Genomic DNA, 25,199 nt, shown 5'->3' with positions numbered 1-25,199 from the left:
TAAGCCTTCCAAGGCACAACTCAGTTGGTGCTTAGTTTTCAAGGACAGCCACCCCGGAGGAGTTAGTGAGACTTTGTGCCCTGCTTGTGCCCCTCTAACTTCTGAGAGAGAGCAGACTACTTCGCCAAAGGCCCAGATGGAAGTCCTACCGGTCATGTGACCTCGGAGAGGCATGAACACTCACTCGGACAGGATAAATGTCCCAGTGGCATAAACGTTCCTTTTTCCTGATTCCTCAGGAGAAAGAGCTCTGGAGAAGCAGTCAAAGGACTCCCTACTTTCTTTTTAAGATTATTTATTTATTTATTTGACAGACAGAGATCACAAGTAGGCAGAGAGGCAGACAGAGAGAGAGGAGAAAGCAGACTCCCCACTGAGCAGAGAGCCTGATGCCGGGCTCGATCCCAGGATCCTGAGATCATGACCCGAGCTGAAGGCAGAGGCTTAACCCACTGAGCCACCCAGGCGCCCCTCTGTTTGGATTTTTTTAGGACTCCCAACTTTCGTCACACGACGACAAGCAGGTTTGAGGCAGGGTTCAGGGAAAGTCACATGACCCAGCCACTCCAAAACCAAGATTATTTGTACTACGGAAGAAATGGAAGTCACCTAAAATCCTGCCTACCCACAGGGCCATGCTGGAGTTGAGGGAGACAATGTGTGAGGGGATTATCTGCAAAACCTAATGCCACACACAATGAATTACGAAACAAACGTGCGCTCAGCCTTCTCCCATGGCTTGAGGCGCTCTACAGGTTCCTCTTCCAGGTCTAGGTCAGAGCTCAGGTAACTGTCCCCTGAAAACACAATTTGGCAGAAAAGCCCTGGGAAGTCAATCACTTGCTCTTTGCAAACATCAAGAAAGGAAGTGTTAAAAGCTTCAGTTTGTTAACTATACTCCTTTGTTGCTAAGCTGGCCAGCAGGGCAGAGTGAAGATAAATGAGGATGTGGTCAATTCTTTTAAGGATTTCATTTCCCTCTGAGAGGCAATGCTTTCTCCTGAGACCCCAAGCACCACAGAATTCTCATCTGCAATGTTTGCAAAGCGATTTCACATTCCACAGTGAGCTCTGGACAACTGAAGAACTTATTACTATGGAAGAAAAGAGGGCTGATTTGAAGGAAAGAATATTTCTTAAACTGTACTCATTTTATAATACTGCACTAAGTTTGAGTGAAATCAGTTAAGGAGCCACAGGAAAGCACACTAGTTCTCAGTTAAAGACATAAAAGGCAAATCATCAATGCTTAGCAAAATAATATCTCAGAATCTATTTTTTAAATAAAAATTATCCCTGGCCAGACAGGAGAAGCTGCACGACCGTCCCATTTAACTGTCTGGAAATACTTTTCTATGTTCAATTTTTGGAAGAGTTAAAAAGAGAGACAAAAAAGACAGCTTTCAAAGGTGAGGAACTTACCATGTTTAGCCTCTATAAAAATAGTTAGAATCAAAATCATGATTCAGAAACAAGTTCTTTTAATATAATGTTAGGCAAGCCATCTAACCTCTGTGTTCTTTTTTCCTCTTTATATAATTAGTGCTTATAAGATAATAAAAGCCACAGGTAAAAGACTGAGAAGGCAGAAATGTTCACTCTTGTGCCTGTCATTGCTATCTTTAGCTAAATAGTCTGCAAAGCTTTCTGCAAAGCTGAATGATGCTGAGATTACCAACGAGAAACTCCGTCACGTAGCCGGAACTAAACCACAGATGAAAACCACGGCTGACCACAAAGGTAAATCAGGTAAACGATTAAACTTTTCTTCCAGAAATCGCTTTTTTGATTCGTGGAGACTGTCCCAGATTACATGAGCACTGTGAAATGGGAATTTGTGGAGTCTCAAAGCACTGGTAAACAATGAGGTGAACTAGTCCTGCTGGACTGACCAAATTCGAGTGGAGTGCAACAGGAAGAACAGAGCTGAACCACGTCTTCTGGTGCGGCAGCCCCGGCCGGATCTGCTTTGAATACACTGTGGACCCCCAGTACCACGTCCACATGCAACTAAACAGAACAAAACACACCCACCAACCCCAAGGTGTTACACCATACAATCATTAAGTGAAGGAACTCTGGCGTGTGGAACATTTTTTGTAATCAAAAGTATTTCCAGAAACAGCTTTTGGTCCTCCTCTTTTGCTTGCGTCCTAAACACATGCCTCCTTTCGGCCACCCTTGATACACTGTTAGCAAAATGAACAAGGATTCATTTTGCAAGAGTCTCTTTTTTTTTTTGTAATCAGGGAAGACGCAGCCAAACCTTCTTTTACAATGCACTTTTCCCCATCAAAAATAATTATTTGAACCAAATTCACCTCTGTGGGGAGAAGACATTCTTTTTTTTTTTTTTTTTTTTTTAAGATTTTATTTATTTATTTGACAGACAGAGATCACAAGTAGGCAGAGAGGCAGGCAGAGAGAGAGAGAGGAGGAAGCAGGCTCCCCAGCAGAGAGCCCGATGCGGGGCTCCATCCCAGGACCCTGGGATCATGACCTGAGCCGAAGGCAGAGGCTTTAACCCACTGCGCCCCCCAGGCGCCCCGGGAGAAGACCTTCTCATCAAACCACTGCTTTACCGAAAATATACCTGAGTCGTTCATGCTGCTGTTCCTCCTGGCGTAAGCAGTCCGAACCACCTGCTCATAGACCTGCGCGCCAATTGTTCTCATGTTGTCCCGGATCAGAATGCCTTGAGCTTGCATCATGAAGAGGTAGGTGTTCACTGCAGAGAATGGAAGGGAAGGGGAAAAGAGGTGAATTCAAAAATAATCAATAAAACAAAACAAAACAAACACAAATACTTGGGGTTTCTTTCTTTCTTCTTTAAACTTCTTTCAGCTCTAAAACTCCCCAAATGCCTTAACTCTATTTTCCATACTGGGGTCTACGTTTCCAGGATACCAACATTTCCTGGGTAGCTCAGCAGGACTAAAGGGAATTTCTGTCAATATTCAGCAGTTTCAGGAGAAAAAAAAAAACACAAACCCATAAATTTAAAAAGTATATTCCACCAAATTTCTTCTTCAAATATCCAATCTGTATTCTGGCACTGTGATGACCCGAAACCTTTATGGATTGGATTAAAACATTTAAAAAAGATCTCATCTCCCTTTAACTTGACCTTCTTAACACTCAACAGCTATACTCCGAGAAAGGAAACCACTATGCCTTCTAGAAACATTTAGGTCTAGATATGGTCCTGGCAATCTCTGAAAAGTGGTGGACTAAGGCTCCAGCGACTTTTCTTTGGGGGATCTGGAGAGACAAGAAGATAATGAAAGACCATCATCAGTCCGACCACCCACCCGCCCCAGCCCGAAAGCCCAAAGCAATGGGCAAAGAACCCGCAACTTGATCCAAGTGTCAAGTGAAACATATTCCCTTCGTACTACAAATACTGAACTATCACACTGCACACCTGTGACCCATCTGTCAATTATACTTCAATAAAAGCAAAACAAAACAAGAAAGTTATTCTTAACAATTATTCAGATTAACTATCCCACGGTCATTCCTGGGGAATGATCTCCACTTGTGCTTTTCTGAAGTGTCTCTGAGATGTGAAACCAGGGAGTCACAAAGATAAGCTGAGTATGGTTCCTGTTTGCCCCCTTGCAATCTCAAACACCATGTCATCCATTTTCAAGAAATACAAGGTTTCAAAACACAATCTTTTTTTGAGGATTTTATTTATTTACTTGGCAGAGAGAAAGACAGAGCGCATGCGAGAACAGGAACACAAGCAAGGGGAAAGGGAGAGGGAGAAGCAGGCTTCCCAGCCAGCAGAGAGCCTGATGCCGGCTGGATCCCAGGATGCTGGGATCATGACCTGAGTCGGAGGCAGATGCTTAACGACTGAACCACCCAGGCACCCCTCAAAACACAACTTCTTAACCAGCCATTCTAACCTGCCCACTTTTCTCTTCATAGTACAAGGGGGGTGTCCTACAGGGGTGGTCACATTTACAAATCCAAACTCCGGTGTGTGCTGGAGAGATCATCTGAGCACCTAACTGCCCTCCAACCAGGCCCCAGGCAGGGATGGTACCAAGCGCCTAGGCCACTCCGCCAGACTCATCCATGAGGCCTCGGGCTGTCCTGGCTCTTCCATTAGGCATGTTTTATGGACACCACTTCATTATTATCCACAGTGTCCTGCACACAATGGGCAGTAAATAACGGCTAAGTGAATGAAGTGTAGACGTCAATTTACTTTATTTCAAGCTACTCTGTTTGGTGCTTGGACTGGAGACAGGGGTGGGGATGGGGACAGACCAACTGGCACACTTGTCCATGAAAACCCAAGGTGGCCCACATTAAACAGAGACGTAAAATCTTGCAAAGGATTTAAATGATCTCTAAGGTATATATCCTGAGCCATAAAATAATGAAAAAAAGTCAATGTTTGTAATGCTTTCAGAAATGAGGTGGTTTCAAAGTCGGCCTTGCACCAACGGGAAGACAACCACACATTCACTTCTGACAGGGGCAGAGGAGAGATCAGATAGAATTTTTATTCTCTACAGCCGGAGAAGTTACTGGAAAGGACCAGCTTCAAATCTTTAAAAAAGTGTAATTCTGCGAAGCCTCTGAAAGCAAGAGTCACATCCCAGTTTTAATCTACAGCAGACAGCACAGGTCACAGGAGACAGGATTCTAGAAATATCCCTAAACAGAAGATTTAAACTCCATACAATATCAAATTTCTAATGTGGCTTCAAGGTATTTTTTTTTAATCATTTGGGCTACAAAATATGTACATTATACATATTATATATAACTGCCCTGAAACCTTCCTTCCATCCCCAACATAATACTAAGCAAGCTGCTTCAATAATAGGAAAACAGTGGGGCACCTGGGTGGCTCAGTCAGTTAAGCGGCTGCCTTCAGCTCACGTCATGATCCCAGAGTCACCACATCGGGTTCCCTGATCAGCAGGGGTGCCTTCTTCTCCCTCTGCTCATGTACTCTTTCTTTCAAATAAATAAATAGTCTTTTAAAAAAAATATGAATACAGGTATTTATTAAACATTGCACGTAAGGCTGTTAGCTGGGCACTGTAGAAACATACTACTTCCCTTCCCCTAAATTTCAGTCTTCCGGGGTACTTTTATCTTCTGTACCACAAAGGACACTGTTGTTGGCCCCTCTTTTAAATTCTCCCCCCTTTTTAAAAAGATTTGTTTTTTTTTGAGAGCAGGGGGGAGGGGCAGACAGAGAGGGAGAAAAGCAGATGCCCCACTGAGCACAGACAGCAATGGGGGGTGCAATCCCAGGATCCCAAGGGCCAGATGCTCAACCAACTGAGCCACACAGGCGCCCTTCTCCCTTTCTTTGATCTGGAATCCCACGTGGGCCCATGAACTTGCACTTGTAGCAAGCTCACAAGTGATACCAAAGTGGGGGGTCTGCGGACATTTCCAGAACCATCGCTCTAGAGAACTTCAGCTACGGAAGAAACCATGAGTAACATTTGCTGAGCACTTAATTACATAATTCTTTATCTCATTTAATTCCCCTAATTATCCTAAGAGGCAAGTAATACTATTCAATTTACAGTCCATGTCTAGGCTCCAGCTTCTCCACGAAGCTTCACCAACGGACCCACACCAGGTGTACCTATGCTCAAAGGACTGAGCTTTAAGACCCTGCTCATCCATGCTCTAGCCACAGCCTCTCCCTCAAAGATTTCAGGAACCCACATGGATTATTAAGGAGCCAGCCTCTCCAACCTTTATCCCCTCCACAAAGCTGCCAGATGGATTTTCCGTAATTACAGATTTATCCACACTGCTCCTGCTCAAAAGCCTTCCATCCGGGGGCTTCTGCTCTCCTGTCTGCCATGCAAATCTCATTAATCCTTCAACCCCCAGTTTACATACTTTGTCAGTCTTCTTCTGAAATTTCTGTGCTACTGTTAACAGATGATCAAAATTGGGCCCCTTGTTTATACTTTGTCCTAGTTGGCTAGCAACTGTCTCACATGTTGGTCTTGCCATTCAACTAACAAATGTACACAAACCACCTATTAATGCTTTTTCTGATTATCTACAGGAATTAGCACAACACTGAAAAAAATAAAAGGCCGAAGAAATAAATTCTGCCAAACAAAAGAAAATAATCACAAAATCACAGTCTCAGGACTGGATGGGATTTTGAAGAACACTGGTCACCATTTAATTCTTTCACACCAAACCCAAAACTGTGCCTTCCAGGAAGACTGAGTCAGTATGTAAGCCACAGCTATCTTCGAAGAAAATCCTACTTTGGGTTTAGTCCAAAACGTTTCCCCATCACTTTACCCACTGGTTCTCATTGCACAGTCAAATCCCTTTCCCCCACCTGGGATAGCCGAGGGCAGTACTTTCTATTTCCCTCCACCCTCACCTCAACCCACCTAACTTCTCCTGCCCCGCAAGGCTAGGTGGCCCCACTTCCTTTGTGCGCCCCTCTGCATCCTGGCTGCTGGCCCCTGGGTAGAGGCCCAGCAGTCTGCACTTGACAAAGGGTGGTGCCATGCTGACGGAGCAGTCCGGGAGCAGTCTGATGGGCCCAGAAACAAGCAGGACCACCAGCAACCCTGTTCCATCTGTTACAAAGTGTCTACTTGAGCCCCTCTTGGAATTCACAATGTAGGATAACACAAGGCCAAAGAAATTCTGCAACAGAGATGTTCAATTATTTAAAACTGGTCACTTCCCAAATCAGCCCCACTTCCTCCGCATGACAACTAGCAACATCAAGTGATTCTCTGCAGAACTTTGGGAAATTCTGTTTTATAGAATTTCCCATTACCTGTAGGTAATCAACTGATAATTGCTGATTGTCACTGATAACAGCAGCCACACCACATTACTGATTCATATGAAGCTTGCTGGAGTCAAAAATCCTCAATCTTTTTAGATACGGGCTACCGCTGCCCCTTGCCTCTTCTGTGCTCATGCAGGTGGTTATACAGATCAAACTAGAGGACCTTACAAATGTTCCCATTAAAGTCCTGTTCCTAAATTTGTGTGTGGCTCTGGCCTGAGCTAGAAAGTACACAGGCACACACACATTGCTTTCAATCTAAATTATCTCATTTAAAATTCACATCTTTGTGAGGTAGATATCATCACGATTTTTTAATTTTAAATAAGGAAGTCAAGTCCTCCAGAAGTCATTTATCCTAGGTCACAAGGTCAGCAAAGTCAAAAACCCGAGAGGTGAAATCAGGTGTTCCCTAAGATTTTGATGAGCTTTTGGGAAAACAGTAGTTTCCAATAATATGGTCTCGATCAATAGTGACTGAATCACAGCTAAAAAGCCCAATTTAAACCCCCACACAGTATAGCCTCCATGGTGTCAACAAATTATCTATGGAGTACCTGCTTTCCTGGGTACTTTTTACAGGCAGTACTAGGCCACAGGGAGCCAAGGATGAGTAGGACAGCACAGGGTAAGGTACAGACACATACAAGAAATTATCATGCAGGGTGATAAATGCTAAAATAACATTTACTACAAATTCAGGCTTACTAGTAACTTTTTTATGCTTTCACGAGAAACCATTATTATTATCGAGGCCCAGTACCTAGGTTGAAGGATCTCTTATGACCATAATCCAATGGAGAAAAGTAAGCCCCATTCAGGTTTGCATAATTGGAAATTTCCATCCAGGTGCCAACGTAAGTAGCCTTGGGCCATGGCTTTAACTGGAGCGTTTCGGGGAGCAAAGCACTGGGTCTCCTAATGGGAAGACACACTCTCTCCCTCCCATTAGAATTCTGGTCAGCCTCCATATCCATATGAAATCAGGTAAATGATTTTCACTTGAACACACACATTAATAAATGACTCTGACTAATAAAAATTCCTCACAAGATAATGAGATCTGACATTCCAGATGAGGAGCAAAATAATCCAAGGAAAAGACAACATTACAAGATCCTATATACTTAAAGAGCTCGTAATTTGTTATCCTAAACATGTGTAATTCTTCGTGTTTGTTACATCTGGCTTGGTAATCTACAAGGAGGAAAAGAAAGCCATTCTTTTCCTGACTACTCTTAAAGATCTGTGTCTTATCCCCAATAAGCAAACACCCCAACACGAACACATGCACGTACACACACAGCCCAATCTGCCTTCCCTGCTTTATCTTCCCATTTGATATACTACACATTTTCTTATTTGTCTTGTCTACTGCTACCTCCCTCACTGGAATGTGAGCTCCATGAGGGCAAGGAGCTATACCCCTGGTGGCGAGAACAGTGTGTCTGGAACCCAGAAGATGCACAACCAATATGTGAATAAGCCAGTCAGGACACTAAACAATGGAGTCTTCTGAACTTGGCTGCGCCCAAGGAGGCAGAGATATGGGATTCCAAGCCCTTCTCTTCTATTAGCTACATCTCCTTTAAGAGAAACCCCAAATGTTGTTCCATGAACTAACCTGTTCCTAAGAAAAATTCAGCAATTACTTTTTACCGATTGAGCGAAACTGCCAAATAGATTAGGTTTTCCCCCCAAAAATGTTCTCGGGTATTCCCCTCCTCCCAAAGTTGTCTGTTCCCCCCCCCCCCCATGTTCTTAATATAATGCACAAGTTTATTCAAAACCTTATACAAAAGGGGCACCTGGGTGGCACAGTCAGTTAATCATCCAACTCTTGCTTTCAGCTCAGGTCATGATCTCATGGGTCATGAGGTCAAGCCCCACATTGGGCTCCCCACTCAGCGGGGAAGATTCTGGTTGAAGATTCTTCCTCTCCCTCTGTCCCTTTCCCTCCTCTCATGCATACTCTCTCTTTTAAATAAATGAATCATCATAAAAAACAAAACAAAATGAAACCTTGTACAACATATCTGTAACAGAAAAACACTGAGGAAAAACCTGAATGTCTATCCAAACAAGACTGGTTGAATAAATTCTCGTACATTCACATGAATGGAGGAAGTACTACGAGGCCATAAAGAAAAGAGAGGAACCATTAAAAATAGTCCCAAACTGGAAAGATCCCGTAAGTCCTTCTACAGTAGAACAAATGAAAAATGTGTAGCTTATCTGGATCTGGGAATACTAGACAGCGACCAGAATGAACAACCGTAACTATAGGCAACCATACTGACCGATCTCTCACACATCACGTGGAACAAAGACACCAAGGAGCACGTGGTGTCACTCCGTGTAAATAAAGCTGAAAACAGGCACAACCAGTGTATAGCCTAAGAAGTCAGGAAAATACGTATCCTTGGGATGGGTGGTGGGGTTGAAGGGAGCTTCTGGTAATTTTATTATTTCTTGGGCACACAAAGGTGTGTTCATTTTGTAAAAATTCATCAAGCTGTTCATTTATTTGTGAATAGTAAGTATATTTCCATAAAATTTATGCCCCTCCCCCAAAAGAGTAAAGAAAACCTGTAAACTGAATTCCAGGGTATCTTGTTAAATGAAAAAAAAAGCAAAAAGCCTTAACTGCGTGCACACACACGCACGTGTGCTGTTTCAGCAATGAGGTGAAATTTATACACTCATACATTTTTATAAAAAGAAACATACAAAAGGCAAACCAGGTAAAACACTCCTTACACACCTATTATGTTCCAAGAACTGCCCTCTGCTCTGTGGTAAAAAGTTAACTATAAATAAGATAGAGCAGTCCTTGTGATTATCTGTAGCACATCACCCAGACAAGGAAACCTGTAACTGGTAATGTGTCCAAGGGACAGGAGAGTGGCTCTTAATCATACTGTGAGGCGGGGTCGGGAAAATACTCTTAAGGAGGTGGAGGCTAGGGGCACCTCGGTGGCTCAGTCAGTTAAGCATCTGCCTTTGGCTCAGGTCATGATCCCAGGGTTCTGGGATCGAGCCCCGCATTGGGTTCCCTGCTCAGCAGGGAGGCTTCTCCCTCTCCCTCTGCCTGTTGCTCCCCCTGCTTGTGCGCACTCTCTCTGACAAATAAATAAATAAAATATTGAAAGAAAAAAAAGAAGAGGTTGAGTCTAGGGTCAGGTCTGGAAAGAAGAGTGCAGCATAGGCTGGAGAAGAGCACCCAGGAGGACGAACGGACATCAAGGGAGAAAACATGTTTGAGAATCAAAAAGCAGTTCAGTAGGGCTGGACTGAAGGGTATATACTGCAAAAACGAGAAGGGAAGCTAGAAAGACAGAGGCAGTGAGATCACAGAGGGCTTTATGTGCTATATTTAGGGGCTTGACATTGAAGAAATAGTCCAGGATCAGATTTCCAGCGGGCCGACTAGCAGGTATTAATCAAAAAACAAGTGAATTCACCACTACTCAGATAGGCTGCAGATAAGTGACCGATATTTTTAGTATCTAGACCTAAGTTCCTTAATCAAAGGAAGAAAGTTTGGATGAGCTGACTGAGCCTGTGTGTGCAGAATCCCACTTGGTTATTAAAAGTTGGGTGTCCAAGTCTTACCAAAGGCCATATTTTCACTCGACGTGAAGCAGCAGGAGGAAACATTCTGTCTGCCAAATCTTGGAGCCAGCAGATGGAGTGAAAAATAGAAACCTGGGGACTACTCATACTAACTACAGTGGGGGAGGGCTGGGGGGGAGGGGCAGGCTTCTGGAGTGGGCAAGGGGCCGCTTCGCATTTGAGTGGGCTGCCAGACTCCATGTTCTTTCGCTGGGTTCACTCACACCAGGCATCTCTGTTCTGTCCACCCCCACAGACCATGCAATGTGTGATTTATAACAGTGTCAAATACAACGCAGGAAAACATGCCTGCAACAAATCTTACGAACCAGGATTATACCCCATTCGGATGTCCACGCTCTCAAAATAAAGAACCGGGAAAGAGAGAATGTAAAGAGAACAGAAGCAGAAAAAGAAAAAGAAGAGGAAAAGGGAAGGCTGCTCACTTTCTCCCCCTTCCCCCACATATAAGAGACAAAACATAAGATGCAAATGTAGGGGAAACAAAGAACAGAGATGTGTCATAGGAGTTTTGGACTTGAATTTTGCCGTGGGAGAGTACTGCAAAACCTTCACTACCTTTTCTGACCAATATTTTCTGAGAAAAATAAGAACCAGAAAAAATAACTTATCTCACCACCGAAAACAGAGATCATCGATGTTCACTGCTCTGTACAGAGGTGTTGTATAAAGAATGCATTCACTAGTATTCTGCTTATAAAGAGGATTCCTGGGAGAAGGAATACATTTCCTGAGCCCCTCTGTGCCAGCACTTTCCCAAATACCTGTGTCATCTCATTCCCTCTTTACATTAAATCAGGGTAGGTTACCACCCTCATTTTATAGATGAGGGGCCTCAGGACTGGAAAAGTAACTTGACTGTTTGTAGCCAAGATTTGTCTCCAGAGTCCAAGTATTTATTTAAAATTTTTATTTAAAATTTTATTTAAAATTTTTATTTACAGAATCCAAGTTTTTAATGAATACTATGTTCCATATTTAATTTTTTTTTTATTTACAGAGTCCAAGTTTTTAATGAATACTATGTTCCATGATCTTCTTAGGTTCTCAAATGCCTAGAAATCCCTTAAACACACAGCTCGTGTTCCTGCACTTTGCTTACGGATTCCTTTTATCAGGATCTTCACTGTCAATATCGTATCCCCGATTGGCTCCCAATATCATATTTCAGTAGTCCATGCCAGTGCTCATGCTATATAGTATGGTGAGTCCCTAAAACTTTAAGTTTTACAAAAATGTAGTAAGTTTGAAGCTCTAATGTGAATCCCGAATTTTTGCATTTCAGATCTACTTAAATGTTGGAGGCTTATACTACACACTGAGAGATATTAAGATCCAAGGTTGTGGGTGCACAGTGACACATATTTAAGAAAATAAACCTGTTCTGTTTTTGTTTTTAAGATGCGAGGAATTTTTTCAGGGCACCTGGTAATAAGCCTCCAACTCCTGATTTCGGCTCAGGTCATGATCTCAGGATTGTGAGATGGGAGCCTGGTCTGGGCCTCTACACTGGGTGTGGAGCCTGCTTAATTAAGATTCTCTCTCTCTCCCTCTGCTCCCCCCCTTCTCCACACTTGTGCATGCTCTCTTAAAAAAAAAAAAAAAAGATGCAAGGAATTTTTTGACAACAAATTTACAGCCTTTGGCGCATCTATTTTAATGTTCAGGAGCAAATGTGTGGCAATTTTCACACAAGAAGTATTTAAAGAAAACTGGGTGTTGGCAGGGGAGACATCAAGAGAGTAAGGAACCCCCAAAACTATTTTGGGGGAAAAAATTTCACTCGCCAAGTCTTTTTCTTTCCTGGTTCTTCCCATCTGAAGCAGAAAAACCACCAAGTCAATCACAGGTTTTGATTTCCACCCTCCCAAGTTATTATTCCCAGCTATTAAAAAAAAAAAAAAAACCCAAGTGGTAAAAATTAACACTACGAAATCCTCTGTAAACATTTCCACTGACCTGTTAGTCTATTATCTGTTAAATTATTAAACTGTACATGAGATTCAAAATGAAAATTCTGCCTGAACAAGTATTAACTAGCCAAGCAGCCTAAGGCGGTCACTTCAGCTTTCGCTGTTTCCACCCAAATTCTTAACAGCATGATTCCCAACCTCCTCAATCAAGTACATAGCCACAAGAGGGGCTCAGCCAATACGGATGCCCCAATCCTGTACTGTGCAACCTGCATGGAACCCTGGGTCAGAAAAAACTAGAAATTACCTTCCCGGTGCTGCTCACAGTGAACGCCTACAGCCCCCCTGGCCCTGCCCTCGGGAGTGAAGTCTCAGGGAGGGGCGTGATAACACTGCTGCTGCCGGCTCCAAACAAAGGCTCAGCCCAGCCCTTGGGCCGCACCTCCCCATGGCCAGGCTACCACGCCTCCAGTGTGAATGCGCTCCGCTGAAACCTGGTTCGTTCTAAACTGTCCTGGTCCCTTTCAGAGCTTTTCCTGGTATCACCCCACCCCTCAGGATTAGAATGACTTTGGCTCTTTTCCCACTGACACACAAAGTCTTATCCATGACCCCATACATCTGAGCACGGCTCTTCCAGCAGGATGTAAGAATACGGACTGTCTTCCTTATTTTTTTCATCTATAATGTCTGATAAATAGTAGACACTTAGCTATTTATTAAATTAATGAACTATGGCTCAGCACACAGCATGCTGTTATGGCCGTTTGGTGGAGGTGACCTGTTTTTGAGAGCTCAAGTACTGGCTTTCCTGCAACCACACCACAAAGATTCAGCCAGAAAAGGGCAAACAGGGTGAAACTTACACTTGACTAACTTTGCAGGTGTTAGGCGTAAATTGGTATAACCCTTTGGAAAAACTGTTTGCAAATTCAACAAAGAGCCATAAAGATGCTCAGATCCTCTGACCAAGCAATTTCAAGGAAACTATTCCAAATATGCAGACATTCTTTGCACAAAGTCTTTTATTAAATGATTTCTAAAAGCAAAAACTTGGAAAACAACTCAAAAGCAACAATAAGGTAACAGGTACGTTAACTGTGATACATACAATTCGCAGAATCTTATGCAGCTTTAAAAAGCTATGAAACCTCAGAGACACAACAAATGTAGAATACCTAGCACAGACTACCATACTTAACATGAACAAAGTTCTGTTAGATTACGGTAACTAGTGCTAAAGAATGAGCATATGCATGAGGCAAAAGAAGGCTAGAGGCAAGGTTACCCATGGGCTTACTTGTTAACAGTATGTGAGTTGACCTTCTCCTGTTTCTACAACTTCACAACAGTTAAAAAAAAATTTATATATATATATATACATACATACGTATATATGTATACATATGTATATATTAATATATACACATACATATATATGTATGTATGTGTATATATACATGTATGTATGTGTATATATATATATATATATATATATATGAAGTATTCCTCCAACCAGACTGAATTTATCTGACAATAGACATTAATAAACAGAACATTCGTGATTTCATTCTTTAGCTGTTAGGCTGGGGGTGTGGGGAGCAGCAAGTAGGTAAGGTTTATGCAGCTGTCATACTTGAATTATTTCCACATCAACACTCTGTTCTAGAAAGGCTGTCGATAAACAGCCACTCCTCAAGTCCTCCCCGCCTTGAAGCCCAGGAGAGCTTCTTAGAACCAGAAATGTCAACAAGACCCAGGAATTTACGTACTGACAAGGAATTCTAGTTTTCTGTCTCTCAGGGAGTGGATTATTATGTATACAGCACAAATGATAGGGATGATGGGAAGAGTAAGAAACTCCTCATAAAAATCTTCCTTCTAAGGAAGATGGTGGAGAAGAAACTCCTCGATTGGGGAAGTCAACAATACCAGTGTTGAGTTCCATCCCTGGCTGGCTCTGTGGTTTCTGGGTCTCAGCCACCCCATCTATACAACATTCACGTTGAACTGCGTGCAGCTTTCTCAATCTTTCCAACCAAGCCTCAACCTCCATCACTGAGACAAAGGAGATCTGCAGATAGAACTACACTGCATGCATTCAAAATGTAAGAGTAGAGAATACGGAAACATTCTGATTCTTCTCCCTTCCCTAGGGTCGTTGAGGATCACTGAACTGCCAAGGCTCCTTACATTCAAAATCTCACAATTCTAAGGCTATTTTCTCCTTTCTTTACTTTGGAACACTCATCTGCCTTCTCTCCTCTTCATTTCCACAGCTGGTTAGGGTTTGACTGTCCTACACTGTTGGCCTTCACTTTTGTAACAATGGTGCCTCAGCCCCCTGATAAAACTGGAGGGCCTCCGAATGGATGGGAAAGCACATTCTCAGAGCCACCTCCTTCTCCAAACAAGCCCGTCAGGACATTACACTGAAGCTACCTACAGTAACAAGAGTCATAAAAGGGCTTCTAATTCTCTGTATTTCCTTCCTCTTATCATAGTGAAAAACTATGATTTAGTGATGATTGAAAAGAATGCAATTCTACAGCAAAGAGCTGAATCTCTTTACCTATGAAATGCTATGTGCCTACAGCTAACTTTCTTCTATCCTTTTGCAAATGTGAAACCCAAGATTTCAGGATGAAGCTAGAGAAGTTGCTTCCATTTTCAAAAGACTGATAATAATGGGGGTGTCTGGGGGGGTTCAGACAGGCTTCCGACTCTCCCTTTCAGCTCAGGTCTTGATCTCAAGGTGGAGAGGACAGGCGCCGAGTTGGGCTCCAGACTGGGCATGGAGCCTACTTAATAAAAAATAAAAAAATAGAAAGGGACTGATAATAATAAATGCTGGTGAGGATGTGGGGACATAGGTATCTCATGCCTGAGGGAAGGAACATAAACTGGGATAACCAACCCTTAGAGGGCAACCTGGAGATGCGTGTAAAAATGAAATGCTCACACTCTAACCCAACAGCTACCACTTCAGCTTTTCATCCTAAAGAAGTAACTGGATAAATTTGTATGTTCAAGGATGTTTATTGCAGTACTATTTATAAAGACAAAACCACAAACCCACCTCCATGTGCAAAAAAAGGGACTAGGGATAAAAATTAAGGCAAAGTCACACCATGGAAATCTAAGCAATCATTACTTCATCTAAAAAAATCATCCTGCAGAAGAATATATATAGTATAGCATATCTGAATTAAAGAAAAAGACACAGAGGAAAATACACACATAAAAGTTTTAAAATTTGTACATCAAATGTTCAGTGGCATCTCTGCTTAGAATTATGGGGTTTCTGTACTTTCTTTTCTTTGTTACAATGCAGCATTTCCATGGCCATCAGAAAAATCCTTGTATAATGAAGAAGTTCTCTGTTCCAACAGCGAAAGTTCTTGCAGTAACCAAATCTGTTTGAACTGACCCCAAATTCTGAAGTTTCCAGAGTTACTGAGAATCCCTTTTTCACAGAGCACCCACTGAGTATCTATGAACACACTCTAGGAATGCTGCCTTCAAACATGGTCTTCTTCTTTCATTTCTTTTTTTTAGAAGATTATTTTTATGAGATAGAGAAGGAGTGAGCGAGCGAACACGTGCTCGAGGGGTGAGAGGCAGAGAGGGGGAGGGACTATCAAGCAAGCTCTGTGCTGAACTCGAGCTGAAGCAGGGCTCCATCTCTGACCCTGAGCTCATGACCTGAACCAAAACCAAGAGTCAGATGCTTAACCAACTGAACCACCCAGGCACCCCTCTTTCTCTTCATTTTTTAAACAATCATTTTAATGATTTTAACGGCGGGGGTCGCAGGCAGTACACAAACACAACCAAGCTTCTGCCTCAGTAGCTCTTCACTCTTTACTGCTCCAGTCCGAAATAATTTCCCCAATCCTAAACCATTATTTCACCTTCACCTACACCCTAATGATTCATAATTACCTTAGCACTTCCGATCCTTCTAGTTAAAACCTCACGCTTCCTCCACCTAGCCCACGATCCCCAAGTATCCATCCACGGACAGTTCTTTGGCTGCCCTCCTGATCCTCTTTTGGAAAGGAGATTATTCTCCATGTCCTATGGGGATAATATATTATAATCATATTACCGTTAGCCCAGAAGACTATAACAGACTAATAGGGTTATCTACTCTTTAGGAATTCAAGTGTTTCCAAAAAGCATCATTCTAGCTGACATTAACACTTACACTGTTAGACACATGAAATCAGAGCCATCATTTCCAGAGAAAGGCAACAATTACCAGAGAAAGCACTTGAAAACATCTTGACTCTTGGCATACACACTTAGCAAAGAAAGATCTTCCCTTGACACCCTAGAGGTATGAACCCTTCCTCTAGACAAGATGGTTTGTGCTTGGCAGACATGAAACTATAGTCCTAGAAAGGGGTCCTCCGAGCCATGCAAAACGCTGGACTCATTTTCTCCCATCTATTGTATTGCTTTGTCTTTCACTTGGCCCAAAATGATCAGACACTAGCATTTCTTTATTAAGTGATGTTCACCTGTTTAAGCAATGCAAGATCTACCTAGTCCACAGAAACAGAGGGGCCAAGCAAGAGAATGCTGGAAAGCGTAATGCATGGTCAAAACTGGTTAAGACTATCCTGAAACATTAAAAAAAAAAAAAATTCTTCCCCCAGATTACTTGATTGCAAAGGGGAAAACGCACATTTACAGTGGAGAGTTCAGACGGACACCCGTTGGCCAAGGGATCACGTGAACACTGGAACAAGCTACTATTACCTTCAGAATATTTCTACCAGTAACTTGTAACCTCAATCAAGCTTTCAGAACTGTCCCCCAGTTTACAAAAATTCAGGGGAATTTTTTAAAAACACATCAAAATGACAGCAAGCAATTCCAGAATGTAGAACATTCTCTTAGAAAAGTTACTATAATGAGGAGTATGGGGAGGGGCGGGAAGGCGGCTACAGACTGAGACTGAAGAGACACAATCAAATACAGTATGTGTGTGATCTGAGAGGAGGGTGGCTATAAATAACCCTTTGGGCACCCTTTGGGAAATATGGGTATAGTCTGGACATCAGAAGGTATTTTCAAAGTACTGTTAATTTTCTTAATTTTACTAACAGTATTGTGGTTATGCAGGAAAACATCTTTATCATTTTTTTAAAAGATTTTATTTTTAAGCAATCTCTGTACCCACGGTGGGGCTTGAACCCATAACTTCAAAATCGAGAGTTGCATATTCCACCAATTGAGCCAACCAGGCGTCCCAATCCTTATCATTTTTAAGAGATGTGTGCTGATGCATTTAGACGTTAAATGTCTGCTATATCTACAGTTTAATTTCACATGGCTGGGGGGGGTACTCTTTCCAGTTTATTTTAAAAAATAAACCAATGGTAATAATTGTTGACCCCAGATAAAGGGTAATATGTACACTGTGTTTACTCTTCTAAATTTTTCTCAGGCTTAAATTTTTTCATAATAAAAATGAAGGGGAAAAGTTTGATTTTGGATGCTATCTAAATTACTAACTAAATCTAAATTAAAGTATATTAATACTGTATTAAGAATCCTGTAAATGGATCAAAAATTATAATATGGGGAGTAAATACATAAGTAATGTTCGCATAAGAAGCTAAAGCATTTGGTGGCTATCCTATGCCAACAAAACTTTTTTTTGTTTCTGAAACCATGAACTGCCTATACTCTTTTCATATAATTTTACAGGCGAACTGTAGAGAAATTACAAATAAATTTTCCTGTTGCTCCCTCAGTTTATATTTAAATGGCTTTCCACTGCCGTCAAGGTCAAGATCAAACTCCTCTTGCATAGCATGACTCACCAGCCTCCATAAAACCTGGTCTGTCTCTGCAATTTCTTATCTTGCCACTCCCCAGTTCCACCCTTCCTGAACAGCAGCAACTCCACGCCACCAGCCAAGATCTCAGACAACACTGCTTCTCCCGCCCGGAACTTAAAGAGAAAAATCCTGAGACAAAGTCAAGGAAAAAGTTCCAGGAAAAATCAACGATCACAAGGAAAAGCACGTGCTAAGGATGAAAAGGGAGGGGCAATGGAGACATGCCAGTGACGGCCAAACCCAGCTGTGCTTCCCTCTCTCTTTCAAAGTACATTCCCAGCTTGGCTTGTTTTGTCACTCCCTTTCACAATTACCTTTGCAGGTTTACCGAAAGAAAAGTGACTAAAAATTCCCGGGTCGACCTTATTCTTAGACAAAAATTCCTAGGACTGCACACCTGACAATCAGAAAAACAAGAACAAAAACAACCTTGGGTAGGTTAAGAGTTAAAACTCAGTATGCCTAAAAACTTTATGAAAACGACCCTCTGCTGACAACCACAGAACACAGAAATGCCACAAAAATTAAATTACGGTGCTTTGTAATAGATTTAGAATTTTATTTTTAAATATTAACAAGATTGCCGGAGGGAGTAAGTTTATCAAGGGATAAGAATCCTAACAGTTTAGCTAGTTCGCCCAGAGGCCAATTAACATTTCCCACCACGCCCAACACCTAGACTCACCCGGCTTCCGAGCTGCCGGAGGACTCTGTGGGTTTGTTGGCGGAGGCCCCTGACCAATGAGCTGCTGTAAGCAATGCTCTAAGGGCTCCACGCACAGGGAGGCCAGACTTTAATTTAGTACAATCACGAGCCAATTTCCTATGCCTGTATTGTTTCACTTCTTCTGCTGTCTGAAGACCCCGACGCCCAATAACGTGGCTATATGATTTTCAGTTTCTCGTCTCACCTTGGTTTTTCCTTTCCCACAGTTATTTTGAAAATCAGCAAATGCCTCTCATGTTCATAAACCATCAGTAGCCATCTGTGATTTTCACAATTAGATCACTGTTAAAAGGGAGCAAAATTTTTAGCTCTAGACTTTACTTCAACAATCTGGCAAATCATTAAGGGGATGAGTGATTTTATCTTTAAGGCCACCCTAAAAAACAACCCCAATTCTTAAATGACTACAGGCCCAGAGTTTTCTGGTTAAAGACTCCCTCCCCTCTCCTCCAAATTCAGCCCCCCAAAGCTTGGCACTTTCTGGATCCCTACTCATAAAATGACCAGGCCATGGATGGGTAACTGAGAAATTTCTGAGGGGTAAAAAGTGAAACAAAAAAAAGGGCGGGCGACTGGGTGGCTCAGTTGTTAAGCGTCTGCCTTCGGCTCAGGTCACGACCTAGGGTCCTAGGATTGAGCCCCGCATGGGGCTCCCTGCTCCATGGGGAGCCTGCTTCTCCCTCTCCCACTCCCCCCTGCTTCTGTTCCCTCTCTTGCTATGTCTCTGTCAAATAAATAAAATCTTTAAAAAAAAAATTGTTCTAGGAAAGCTATGAACTATATAAGAATAAAAGTAGGAGTGCCTGGATGGCTCAGTTGGTTAGGCATCTGACTCTTGATCTCAAGGTTTTAAGTTCAAACACTACATTGGGCTCCACAATGGGCGCGCAGCCTACTTAAAAAAAAAAAAAAAGATCAGGTAACACCAACTACAATAACCCCTCTAAGTGGATCCACAGTAAGATTTTAAGTGTCTTTGCTAATTTGCAGCTACAGCACAACACACTCAAGAAAATGATGCTCACAGCAGGTCACTAACACCAAGTAATTTTATGAGATTACGTCTGCATTTGTGCTAAATAATTTATGCTTGGGGGTGGTAATAAAAGCAGAGATGAAGTTAAGCTATTGACTAAAGATGCTAACCTTGTCAAACAGAGACGAGAGAAGGATGAATGGGTACCTTCCAGACCCAGTGGAGATGTACCTGCCAAATGATCTCCTCCTTCTGGAAGAAGTCCCCTTGCTCTTCCGGGCACCACTGTTTGCACTTGGCAGATGCTCAATGACTGCAAAGTGTGTCAAGGCCACGTGGTGCCAGGACTACAGCAGGACACAGCAAAACTACTAAGAAGCTGGCTGAAGGGAGGAGAGGCACAACCGGATACAAGACAGTGAGCAGCTGTCCATACTGGGGGAGGAAGAGAAAGCCCTACACAGTGAGTGTTCTCACTCTTGAGAAGAACACGGTTAAATGGCATTCATCCTCTATGTTTAGAGGACTAGTGCCTGCTGCTTTCTGGTGAGTAATAATGAAGGGGAGTCATTCTGAGAAGCGGAGAGGAACTTCTGTATTCTTCTACCTACATAAAGGCATAATCATCCCCAGATTACGAGACCGGGGCATTCGAATACCACCCCAGGAGGTGTGTGTGCCTATCTTCTAAGAGGCGCTACAGTTTTGCTGACTTCCTTGTCTGCGTGCAGCCTTCTCGGAACCTTAGAGTGCTAGCCAGAGAGCACTACAACTTTCGGATGTCATGTGGTGAGCATGGGTTAGAAAGGAACCACAGGACTTCAAAGGTGGTCATAACTACATGAGCCGTTGTGCAGAGATGACCCACGCTCAACTAAAATACAAGTTCCTCCTGAGGAGGAGAGTCCGAATCTTCCTCCCCAGAGCCAGGCCCTAAGATAACACCACAGACACTGAGCCTGGTAAAACATGCACCATCCCCCCACCCCACCCCACCCCACCCCACCCCAGCATGGCACCCAAAAGCAGTTTCCCAAGGCAGCACTTCCAGGACCGCACTGCTCTTTAATCTATGACAACTCGGGCTAATCTGTACTAGTGTTCCTATTTTTTTTAATTTTTTTAAAAATATTTTATTTATTTATTTCACAGAGAGAGAGCACAAGCAGAGGGAATGGGAGAGGGAGAAGTGTTCTCCCTGCTGAGCAGGGAGCCCGATGCGGGGGCTCGACCCCAGGACCCTGGGATCATGACCTGAGCCGAAGGCAGAAGCTTAACCAACTGAGCCACCCAGGCGCCCCCAGTATTCCTATTTTTTAATCCGCTTTCGCACCACTGAGACTGTGAACACCGATCTCTGACCCCTAATATGACCCCTAACACTTCTTGGCAATGATGTTAAAGTAAGGCTTCCTTGATTCTCACTTGATCCATTTCTGATTTCTGAAGTAAACTGTCTCTGTAGGGAAATGGGAGAAACTGCTTCTTTATTACCCAGCTGAATGGATACGACAAAATTTAAATGTAACCAGAATGCAATACAAAATTAGAGTCATGTCCTACAAAATTACACAAAGATTTGGCTAACGTGATAGGTGAAATATCTTTTAAGTCATATGTTAGCACATGTTCTAGAAGATATTTTCCATCTTGGGGCACCTGGTTGGCTCAGTTGGAAGAGCATGCGATTCTTACTGCTGGGGTTGTGAATTCAAGCCACACACTGGACGTAGAGCACTTTAAAAAAAAACACAATTTTAAAACATAAGTTTTTTAAAAAGAGCTTTTTCCACCTTAAGACACAGAGTAAATAAATTTTATTTCTTCAGAGCACAGGAAAATGGCAAGGTAGAGAATCAGAGGACATTGGAAGGGAGCCTAGATCTCACCCCTCCTGATACACCAATCAGATACAGCCTAAGGCTCCTGAGCCAAATTAAAAGATGAAGGTCAACTTGGTTACTAATTTCCCAGAGACAGCCCAAGGGAATCAAGATAGAAAAGCAGAACCAACCCTGGAATTCAAATAGGATAAAATGCATGTCACAGCATTATTTATAGTCCCGACAAGTAGATAGTAATTTGGCTGGACAAGAGTTTAGGCCCTTTCCTGAGCTGATTTCCCTACTGTTCAAAGAATGTAGATGCCTTCCTATTTAGCCATGGGCCAGGCACCAGCCACGAGCCCTGGAAGCCATCCAGGGGCTCACAGGGCCTTTGGGGGGACAAAGTGACGCTGACAGATAACAAGGCCACATTCTTTTCAAACTTCCTCCTTGCACAAACCTTAATCAAGAAGAAGATTAAGGGGCTTCATTTAATTTCAATGAAGTATCATTATTTCCATTTTATAGAAAAACAAGTGGAGAGTCAAACACTTGCTTTGATGTGGCCTACAAGCTCTCACCAAGCTTGCTACTAAGACCTTGGCGAGCCTTGGCCTGCGGAAGTACCTCACTCAGTACAGGCTGCCACTGCTCTTACAGCTAATGCACAAAAGGGAAAAGTTCTCAGCGTTCGTGGAGCCCGAAGCAAAGTCCCCTCCAATCTCCCAGATATGTGCATTCCATCCCTTGCCCACTAGGTGGTTACGTAAAAAGAGAAAAAAAGAAAAATTTTAAAACCTAGAGCCAGACCCCAAACTAACCACAGTTGAAAAGGAGAAAACAATGGATACTTTGATCCTTCTTGTCAACTCTTTGCGGTGGACGGTTTTTAGCACTGCTGGGACGACTCAATGAGCTCTGGGAAGTGACCTGAAAGCTCCACCGGAAGCCACCACCCCAGGGCTGCGTCCTGAAAACAACTTCTTGCCTCTAATTTTCTTCTCAAAAAATAATGAAATTTTTTTAACTACTTTTTTTTTGCAAGTGCCAGTCTTCAAGTGAAACTAAAAATTCGTTTTTGTTCTACTCTCCACCATTCTCTGCCACCACAGTAAAGAACATTACTGAGCCTTGCCTAGGAGGCTGAATGTTGGTTAAACAAACAACGCCTTGTTCACATGTCAACTGAGCTTTCAGTGAACTTAACTCCTGAACTCGAAAGGAGGGCCAGGTTCTCCCTCAATGCACTCCCTGCCATAAATACTGCTGATATCTAGCACAGAGTCAAGGAGATAGGGCGAATAAATGCCTTGAAGCAACAGGCAAACATTGTAGGACTTGTTCCCAACCTTAGCAATTTGTCAAACGAGCAAGCTGTAACATTATGCTCTCCAGAAATACCTCTCATCCCATTTCCAGAAGGATCTATTCTGACACACCTGCCACCTATAAGCTGTCCCTGTTTCAGGTTTTCTATTGATTTCAAATGAGACCACCTTGTCCTGATTTAAAAATGCCATGTAACAGCAGAAAATCCATCAGATCACGTCAGAGAAGCAATCGTCCGGCTACTTATTATCACTGTCACTATTTTACTAGTCACACAAAAAGAAGGGGGCTGCATGGGCTGAAGGAGCAGTTCCTCAAGCTCTTACAGCTTCTCAGATCCACAGACCAGGAACGTTCTGGAACACAAGGCTGAGTCATTGACACCTCTCAGAAGCAAGGACCTCCTCTTCGAAACAGGCCTCAATATAAGCGGTTTGTATTAATTATTCAAAGAGGTTTAAAAAAGAATAATGAAAGCACTGACAGGCTACAACATGGACGAACCTTGAGGATGTTATGCTAAGTGAAATAAGCCAGAAACAGACCTACAAATACCACATGATCCCACATGACCTGTAACAGGCACATTCATACAGACATCCATATAGACAAAGTAGAAGTGTGATTACCAAGGAGCAGGAAAAAGCAGGACTGGGGAGTTGTGGTTTAACAGGTGCAGAGTTTGTGTCTGGCATGAGCAGAAGTTGCAGGAATGCTCAGGAGTGATGTGACGGCGGCACAGTATTCTCAGTGAACTTAATGCCGCTTCACTGCACACTTATGTGTACAATGATCATTTTCATGTTATGTGTTATGTGTATTTTACCACAATTTTTTTAAACTTTATTTTTTCGGTGTTCCAAGATTCACTGTTTATGCATCACACCCCGTGCTCCATGTAATCCGTGCCCTCCTTAATACCCACCACAGGCTCACCCCTCCCCCACCCCCTCCCCTCCCAAACCCTCACTTTGTTTCTCAGAATCCAGTCTCTCCTGGTTTGTCTCCCCCTTCGATTTCCCCCAATTCACTTTTCCTTTCCTTCTCCTTATGCTCAAGTAAGTGAAATCATATGATAACTGACTCTCTCTGCCTGATTTATTTCACTCAGCATAATCTCCTCCGGCCCCATCCATGTTGATACAGAAGTTGGGTGTTCGTCCTTTCTCATGGAGGAATAACATTCCATTGTGTATATGGACCACATCTTCTTTATCCATTCATCTGCTGAAGGGCATCTTGGCTCTTTCCAGTTTGGCGACTGTGGTCATTGCTGCTATGAACACTGGGGTACAGGTGGCCCTTCTTTTCACTACATCTGTGTCTTTGGGGTAAATACCCAGCAGTGCAATTGCAGGGTCAAAGGGTAGCTCTATTTTTAATTTCTTTCTTTCTTTCTTTGACAGACAGAGACCACAAGTAGGCAGAGAGGCAGGCAGAGAGAGAGGAGGAAGCAGGCTTCCTGCAGAGCAGAGAGCCCAACGCGGGGCTCGATCCCAGGACCCTGAGATCATGACCTGAGCTGAAGGCAGAGGCTTTAACCCACTGAGCCACTCAGGTGCCCCTATTTTTAATTTCTTAAGGAACCTCCACACAGTTTTCCAAAGTTTTACCACAATTTTAAAAAGGCTGTATGTAAGAGTTAGAATCAGTAAAATTAGAGGTGATAAATAATAAGCCTAACCCAAGGGGCGTGAAGGTTCTTGTACTTCAAATCCATTTAAGAGTGAAAAGAATCAGGGCAGCTGGATGATTCAGTCAGTTAAGTGTCTGACTCTTGATTTCAGCTCAGGTCATGATCTCAGGGTCATGAGATCGAGGCCCTGAGTCCTGCTCCATGCTGGGCATGGAGCCTGCCTAAGATTCTCTCTCTCTCTGCCTCTCCCCCACTTAAAAAAAAAAAAAGAATGAAAAGAATCGACACTCCCAAAGTATAGAATCAGTCCAGACAAAGCTACAGTCGCTCCCACTCTTCTTCATCCTGTCTCATGACCTTGAATGTCACCAGCACACTGAAGGCTCCCGACTGAGTCCTGCCTTAACTTCGCCTATGCACTGGTCTGCAGGCCAACTGCATCCTTGACATCCCCACTTGGACGTCTAACACTCTCTTCACAGCC

General features: G+C 42.9%; 1 protein-coding gene across 1 annotated transcript in view; it reads right to left on the bottom strand.

The window, feature by feature from the left end:
- B4GALT5 (beta-1,4-galactosyltransferase 5) overlaps window positions 1-25,199 on the bottom strand; it is a 72,333-nt gene that overhangs the window by 14,682 nt on the left and 32,452 nt on the right. The window contains exon 2 of the mRNA XM_032879001.1: window positions 2,594-2,728. Coding sequence (XP_032734892.1) covers window positions 2,594-2,728 — 135 coding nt within the window. The remainder of the gene's footprint in view (window positions 1-2,593; window positions 2,729-25,199) is intronic.

The sequence above is a fragment of the Lontra canadensis genome, unplaced genomic scaffold (assembly GCF_010015895.1).
Source record: "Lontra canadensis isolate GAN:19392208 unplaced genomic scaffold, GSC_riverotter_1.0 scaffold65, whole genome shotgun sequence".
In the NCBI taxonomy this organism is placed as follows: domain Eukaryota; kingdom Metazoa; phylum Chordata; class Mammalia; order Carnivora; family Mustelidae; genus Lontra; species Lontra canadensis.
This window is presented reverse-complemented; position numbering and strand designations above follow the sequence as displayed.